Raw genomic sequence first — 7,492 nt, forward strand, 5'->3', positions numbered from 1 at the left:
GGGAAATTGTGGTCTCTGCCATATCTCTCTCTCTCTCTGAATAAACAGGACTGTCAAGAGCTCCCCTTTCTATTTTCCTTTTGACTGACCCATCTCAAAGAGGACGTATCACAGGGATTTCATCTTTTGGCCTTTTTTTACCCCCCTCTTTTCCTTCAAGTAGAGAAACCTGTGCGTTCACGCAGCAAGGAATAACTCTGATGCATCTGTTTTTCCTCCTGTTTCCAGGAAGTGGTTCTGTATTGTTTGGAAAACAAGGCGTGTGATGTGAATCATCGTGACAACGCGGGTTACTGTGCCCTGCACGAGGCCTGTGCCAGAGGCTGGCTGAGCATCGTGCGGCATCTCCTCGAGTACGGCGCCGATGTCAACTGCAGCGCTCAGGATGGAACCAGGTTAGCAGCACCCCTGGCCCGCGGTCACCACCACCCCAGCCCCTTCCCTCTGTGCCCTCTCCATTATCCTCCCCTTGTCCCGCCCTCCCCATCCTGCACGAAACACTCAAAGCTACCAAGATCCTCCTTGTTGCTGGTCGCTGGGCATGCAGTTGATAAAGCAGTGCGGGCACGCTTCTGTCGTGGCTCGAGTTCAGTGTAATTTTATTTTTTTTCTTCTGGGAATTTTAATATGTTGTGCCTTGGTGGTTTTCTGGTGGTTTTTTTTTTTTTTTTTTAGTTAGTGAAATTGCCAGCTTCAGGGCAGGAAGGAGGGACGCTTGAGCTGCAGCCCTGCTCGTGTGCCCTCCAGTTCCTTTGAGTTGTGCCGAAAGAGCGGGCTTTGCCTTGTTAGCAGGGTTACTTTAAAGAGCACTTCAGGCTTTTGTGGCGATCGGGTGTGCAAGTCCTATATATGCTGTACAAAAATGTTGTTTTGCTCAACTGTTAAACTATCTGCTCATTTGATTTTTCGGATTTACTTTTTTTTAAAATCCCGAATTAGCCTTTTTTAGTTTCCTTCACAGAATGGTAGGGATGCTTAGTTCCTGTGCTGGCAGAATAGATAGCAAGCCTTTCTTTTTTGCATTGTGGAGATAAAAATGCTGCTCCCACCTTTTTTTAAGCCTCTTGTGTTATCTCCTAAAGTACCTCTTTGACCACCTCTGCGGGACTGACCTTGGGGTAACTTGTCCTCAGCATATGCAGAACGTTCTTCAGTCTATGCATTGTGGAGACAGGTCGCTTTGTATTCTCTGAATCTCCTGCAGCTCGTTATCTTAAATGGTTTATCGCATTCCCTATCACCATCCAAATAGCCAGGGAGGTAAAATTAGCGTAAGTAAGAGCCTGCTTCTTTTGTTTTTAAGCTCTTTATTTATTAACTCGAGAAGGGAGGAGTCAGGAAAACAAAAAGAGGGCTGGTTAGGATGGTCCATTAAAAGTTCATGATGGTCCATTGTTACCGGCCCATCACCGGCCCATCACGGCCCAAAGGAAGCCTTTTTGGAGAAACATTGAGGCCCGACTGGATTCCTCCTCTGTCTCTTGCTTTCTTGTAAGAATTCTGAGTTCTCTAGGCTTCCAAACAGCCTCTCTTTTTCTGCTGCTTTCAGCTTTAATACAGGACCTGTGCAGCAGCGGCGAGTTGCCATAAAAAGAAACCTAAATTATTTTTGTCTCACTTGCTGGAATAACCTATATAGAAAATTATCCCCAGGAAGTTTCTGATCAGTCTTAATCACCCACCAGTTCGGAGTCCACCTTTGATTTCTATTCACAGATGGAGCTGAGTTCCAAGAAAGAAACTTGGCTAGTATACCCTGAGAAGTTGTTTTGAGGAAAATGCATTTTAGAAGTGAACGTAATGATGATCTGATCATAGGTGGTAATGTCAGAACTCAGCTTGCTGTTACCTCTCTTTTCTGAGGACAAACTTAGTTTTCATTTGGGAAGCTGCCCAATAGACAGTGTGAATCTAAAACACATCTAATATACAGATGAAAGGTGGTCTGGATGCCCTGAGTTGGGAAGGACAGAGAGCAGAAGCTTCTGTAAGGAACTTTCAATTCGTGGTATCCATTTCCTTTTGGCAGGACCAGACTTCTCTGTGCCTGTAGAATAAATCATGACATTCATAAGACAAATCCCATTTCTCTCTTGAAGTTTTTCTCCTTTAACTTTTAGGAGGAAAGATGTGTCAGTCTTCCTTAACTGTGCTGAATGTAAAATTCAAATTCCTAAACATGTTCAACCCTTAGAAAAATACTGAAATCTCAAAAGCAAACAAACAAAAAAACTACCCCAAACAAACCCATCATCAAAGACTTGTCTCCCTCCCCTGCTTTTTTAACGACACCAAATGTGGTTTTTATTGTCCCCTCTGCCACCTCACCTGAAAGCCTTTAAGCCTTCAGACAGTAACAGTGAATGTGTGTAGTTTTGTTCAGCCAGTTAACACAAAACAGCACAGAGGAGTGATGTAACTGCATGTGCTTGTTGGTTAATGTGTCAGCCTGGGATGTCACTTGGATCTCAGCTGCCTGAAGCTTCGGTCTGTGTTACTTGCTGCCTCTGCGGTCAGCTTTTTGCAGGACACTGAAAAGTGAGGATGTGTCTTTAGTCTGTACAAAAAAAATGTGAATGTGAAGGATGTAGTAAAGTTCTGCAGAGTCAGTGCATCTCTCCTTCCAGTCCTGCCTGAAGTGCAGCAGGTGCTCTGATCAGTGTGCTGGTTTTGCACGTGTGTGTTCTGGGACCGAAGGAAATACCTGAGCCTCTGGCTTTGGTGTTGACTTTTATGTAGCCACGCAGCCAGTCTGCCTTAAGTTCAGTAGGTTAGGCAGGCTTTCAGCTTCTGGTTCCTAATACCGTCAGAAATCTTGGTGAAGCCAGAAACAAAGCACCAGACTGCAGTGGCAGTGCAAGGAGGTGACAGTGTTTGGGGGTGTAGGTGTGGTGCAGTCCTTCCCTTCACCCTCAGCTCCCCTTCACCCTCAGCTCGGTGCCGGGGCTCTGCCTGCAGCGCAGGATGTCCCTCTCTGCCCTATTCACAGCACATCTGGCCAGGCTAAATGTGGTTGGTCTTCGATGTTTTCCCCCTTAAACTCTGCTGATAGACCACATGCAGCGCCTGCAGACCCTGAATACACAAGCACTCTGCTGCTCAATTAGTGCCTAATCAAAGATTATTGTAGAACCCGGAGATCTTTAAGACCTGTCTCCGAGGTTCGCAGTCACTAAGGGCTCTTAATCGTCTTACCTATAAATAATAATAGACCGTGCTTAAGAGTTGAGCGCTTCCCTTCCCTGACAGGACCCCAGTAAGTGCAGTGGCTCATCAAGGGGTGTTCGAGGACCGGTGCCAGACATTAGCGAGGATGTTTGGAGTGTCTTTGGCCTTTATCTCCTTGTTCTTCTCCTCTTACCTCTGCAGCGTGCCCTAGCTGAACCGGTGCCAGCATAGAAACAAAGCCACATGCCAAAAATACAGGCATCCCCTGCCTGTTAGCGAGGGCCCTGCGCTGATCCAGAGTTTGTTCGCTAGATTTGCTCTCCGAAGCCAGTTTTGCTGTATCCTCCTTGCTGGCAGCTGAGGAGCTCAGCCTTTTTTAATTTTTTTCCCTGGGAGGACCATGCCAAGATGGCTCTCTTCCTGTGTCCTTTCATCTGGTCTTGGCAGAGCCATACCTTCCAGCAGCTAAATTGCGTTAAAGAAGAGTCAGCCTGCGTAGCTGCCCTCTTGCAACTTGTGCCATGCCTCTTCTGAGGGGCAGCGTTGTGTAACGGAGTGGATGGAAATAAAAATAAAACGGCAGAATATGGTATTGCTCGGCGAGTTACAAGACCTCTTACTGCAGTGAGGAAAATTCTGGTGGTGCCTGAATGGCTGGGAGCGTCTAAGTAGTTTATAATTTTGGTAGTGGAATGATAAACCCCCAGTGAAATGTTTTCCTAACTGTAGTGGCTGTAAAAATAGTAGGAAGAACTCGACAGTACACAAGAGAGGGTTGAGATGTGTGTCTTCTGTAGGATATTGCAGCTCTCGAATGTCCCCAGATCCTTCTGGGGCCTTTTGAAGGGTTTGTTTTAGAAACGAGCTGCACTACGTTAACTGTACCATTAGGGATAGAGAGTGTTTATTTCCACGATGCTCAGGGCGGAAAAGATTGTATGGGCAAAGCAGCCCAGGAGAGGACTCCCAGGGATCTATTTTTTTGACATCTGAAAAAGTTGCCTATTCCAATAGTCGCTTTTGCATCCTACAAAGAGGATGGTTAAACTCTGCCAAGACTGAAAAATACTCCCTCCTCTGCTGGCCCTGCTGGGAGAAGCAAACGAATAGCTGTGCCTTTGCATGGTCCCCGCTCGTGAGCTTGCCAAGAAGCTGTTCTAGCCAGTGAAAGAGTCTGTCAGTGTTCTGTTTTTGCCTTTTTTTCTCCTGACTTATCTATGGGGAATCTCTCTTTCTTCCCCCTCCCTGCCAGTGTTTTCTTTCCTTCCTTCTATTTATTGTTCTTCCTTCTTCCGCACGGCTTTACTACGCCTTTCCTTCCCCATGCCTCTATAAAGTCCCCTCTCATGCCTGGGCAAGCCTCCCTGTGCACTCTTAGACAACAAAGGTGGGTCTGCCTGCCCTACTGCCTCTGTCCGTCTGCACCACCACACCGGGCTTGGTGACCTGTAGAAAGGGAGAGGGAGGTTCCATCACAGGGTTACAGCCCACGTGCTGCAGTTTTTCCTTCCTGGGGAATGCCCAGGCACCCTTTAATAAACTCGTTTGAGTGTCGTTAAATCAGTTGAAACACTGAGTGGTGATTTAGATGCTGTTTTTAATAAGTTAGGGGATCATCTTGAATTCATTACTGCTTCAAAAGCCACTTAGGTAAGTCAGTTTAGAAAGAAGAAAACCCCAAACAACACAAACAAGAAAACCCACATGCCAATAATCCCTCAGCACTCTTCAACCCCCCTCCCCAAACCAGAAAATTGTAATTCTGAAACAAAATTTAAAACTGTGCAAAATTAAAGACTCCAGCAAAGTGAAGGAGTGGGGGAAGAAAAATGCACGATTTGTCAGCAACCGTAACTCTCGTCTGTTCCCGGTGTCTGCTGCCAGACTTGCAGCCAGGGATGCTCCGTGCCCAGTGGGGGACAGAAGGGTTTGCAGCAAGGCTGACCTTTCCTGCTGCAGATGCTCAGAGTGCCGTGACCCGGCAGCTCCGGCCTCAGACGCCTGCTGACAGCCAGAAACACCCGATACTCCTTCAGCCTCCGTGTCGGCACCTCTGTTATTTGTTCCCTCCTGCTCTGTGTTGCCTGGGATGTTCAGCACCGATCCTGGATGCTCCGGCTGCCGCGTGGGCGCGCGGTGCTGCGGCAGTCCCTGTGCGGAAGCACTGAGTCAGGAGGTGGAGGTGGGAGGGTGAGGCTTGTGGGGGATCCCGGGAATGCTGGCTTCTCCGGCACTGCTCCGCCTCAAAGGCATCGTGTAGTTTCAGTGTTATGTTAAGGGATGTTCCCTCAGAAACTGAGAAGGGAAATCCTGACCCCTTTGCAAGTGATCCTCGTGGACCTCTCTGGTCTTAAAATGTTAAAGTGGCTTTCCAGAGAACAGGATGTTGGGCTTGGGAGGCATCCACATCTTGAGCTCTCTGGTGCCAGGGCTCTGAGGGTTGGCACAAGCTGGATTAAGGACTGCAGTCAGCAGCTCAAGGATCACCTGCTTCTTCACTGATGGCATGGGATGTGCAGGAGGCAGGCAGCATGGCATAAGCCTTCTCTCCAAAGGGAATGAGCTGCAAAGCCCCCAAGTGCACCTTCTCATGTCAATATATCGTGCATATGTAAAACCAGAATGGCATACAGCTTCCCAGCAAGATGGGGGCAAGCAAGAGCCCTTCACATGTGACAGATGTTAATCACCCCAAGTCATGCCCTACTGGAAAGTACTTGGAGTAAACACATCTGGAGCATCTTTTTGAGATGTGTCAGAGTCCCCCTCCTCCCTCTCCTCCCAGCAGTGCTATGCGATAGATGGGAAATCGGTGGTGTTGCCGTCCTCTTCTGACTGATTTGATCCTCCCCTCCTCTGCCCTGAGCTCATGTGGATGCCGGTTCATGCCAAAAGAGTGGTGACATAGAGGGAACATTGCCACGTGAGGCAGAAGGAGTGGTTGGACACGACCTCTTCTCAGGAGGGAGTTTAAGCCCTGGTTGTTAGCCGAGCGTTGCTTGGCAGATCAGTAGACAGAGCGGAGAGGTTTGCTTGGCTGTGCTTCCAGATGACTTCCCCTTGTAACATCATTCTGAAAGCTTTCCAGGAAGGCAGTATGTGATCCTAGTTGAAGTCCTTCCTTGCCTTTTAATACAAGCTCTCTGAGAGCTTGAAAGCTTTGTTGGGGGGCAGTGGTGTTGACAGCCTAAAGGAGGAGTGCTGAGCTGAGTTGAACTGTCCATGCATTTGACTCCCCTTTCAGTTCTCTTCTCTTTGCTGTCTAAGGAAAGGATGGGCTTTTGACACATCTTCATTAGTCTGAAGGGTAATATGTTCTACTCCCAGACAACTCCCCGTTACGTATAATCAATTTTAAAGGCAAAAGTTAATGCGATTTATAATTAGCGATAAGGAATTCTAAACCTGGAATTGCAGGCATGTGTATTAATGAATAATCCTTCTGTAGGCTCACAGAATCTATGTCTGAGCTTGTATGGATTGCTCAGGCCACGTTAAATGTGTTAATTTCTGGGTGGACTACACTTAAAATAACATGTTTTTCTATTCTCTGATTAGGAGGGTTGAATTGTGCTGCAAATATATTCACAAGCACTGTTGAAAGAGGATATTCTGTGCAGAAGTTTAATTCCTAGCAAATTTTCATAACTTATTTCTGTGTACATAATTTAGGAGCTTTGGGTAACTGATTTCCGTGCTTGCCCAGAGGCAGCCTGAGCGAGCCTTACTCCACAACACGCTGTTAAATTGGCAGAGATTTGGAACGGTAGAGTGACTTGCAGCAAAATTATGTTTGTGAGGCTTCACACAAACTCCTGCTTTCTGTTACAGCGGTGTAATTATTTTACTGGCCCTCAAAATGTGTGCAGCAATGAATAGATGTAACAGAAATATCTGCCCTGAGCAGTCTGACTGTGAAGACGAGGGGAGGGGGTGATGTGCAAGTAAAACCGACAGCAAGATGATTGGCAGCTGTATTAATAGTGTTACTTTCTATAAATAACTTTGATCTACAGTCTGAAGTTTCTTGTCAAACTCATTTGCATAATACTGTTGAGTCAAAATGTAACGCTGTAATTTCTTTCCCCCCCCCACCTCCTGTTTCTCCCTCCAGACCAATCCACGACGCCGTCGAAAACGACCACTTGGAAATCGTCCGCCTGTTACTGTCTTACGGTGCTGATCCAACACTCGCAACCTACTCCGGGAGGACCATCGTGAAAATGACCCACAGTGAGCTCATGGAGACCTTCCTCACAGGTCAGTGCCCACGTTGCCTGGGGGCTTTGCTGGTCGTGGCAAATGGCGGGGGGGGGGGGGGGGG

General features: G+C 47.4%; 1 protein-coding gene across 7 annotated transcripts in view; it reads left to right on the forward strand.

Moving 5' to 3' along the window:
- The window catches only part of BCOR (BCL6 corepressor), a 61,623-nt gene that overhangs the window by 50,396 nt on the left and 3,735 nt on the right, over positions 1 to 7,492 (forward strand). For all 7 annotated transcript variants that reach the window (XM_027885248.1, XM_027885503.1, XM_027885678.1 and 4 more), the window contains 2 exons: positions 229 to 395; positions 7,283 to 7,428. In XM_027885248.1, coding sequence (XP_027741049.1) covers positions 229 to 395; positions 7,283 to 7,428 — 313 coding nt within the window. The remainder of the gene's footprint in view (positions 1 to 228; positions 396 to 7,282; positions 7,429 to 7,492) is intronic.

This window comes from Empidonax traillii, unplaced genomic scaffold, assembly GCF_003031625.1.
Source record: "Empidonax traillii isolate 1590-97213 ecotype Southwest subspecies unplaced genomic scaffold, ASM303162v1 scaffold1:size7828297, whole genome shotgun sequence".
Taxonomy (NCBI): Eukaryota; Metazoa; Chordata; class Aves; order Passeriformes; family Tyrannidae; genus Empidonax; species Empidonax traillii.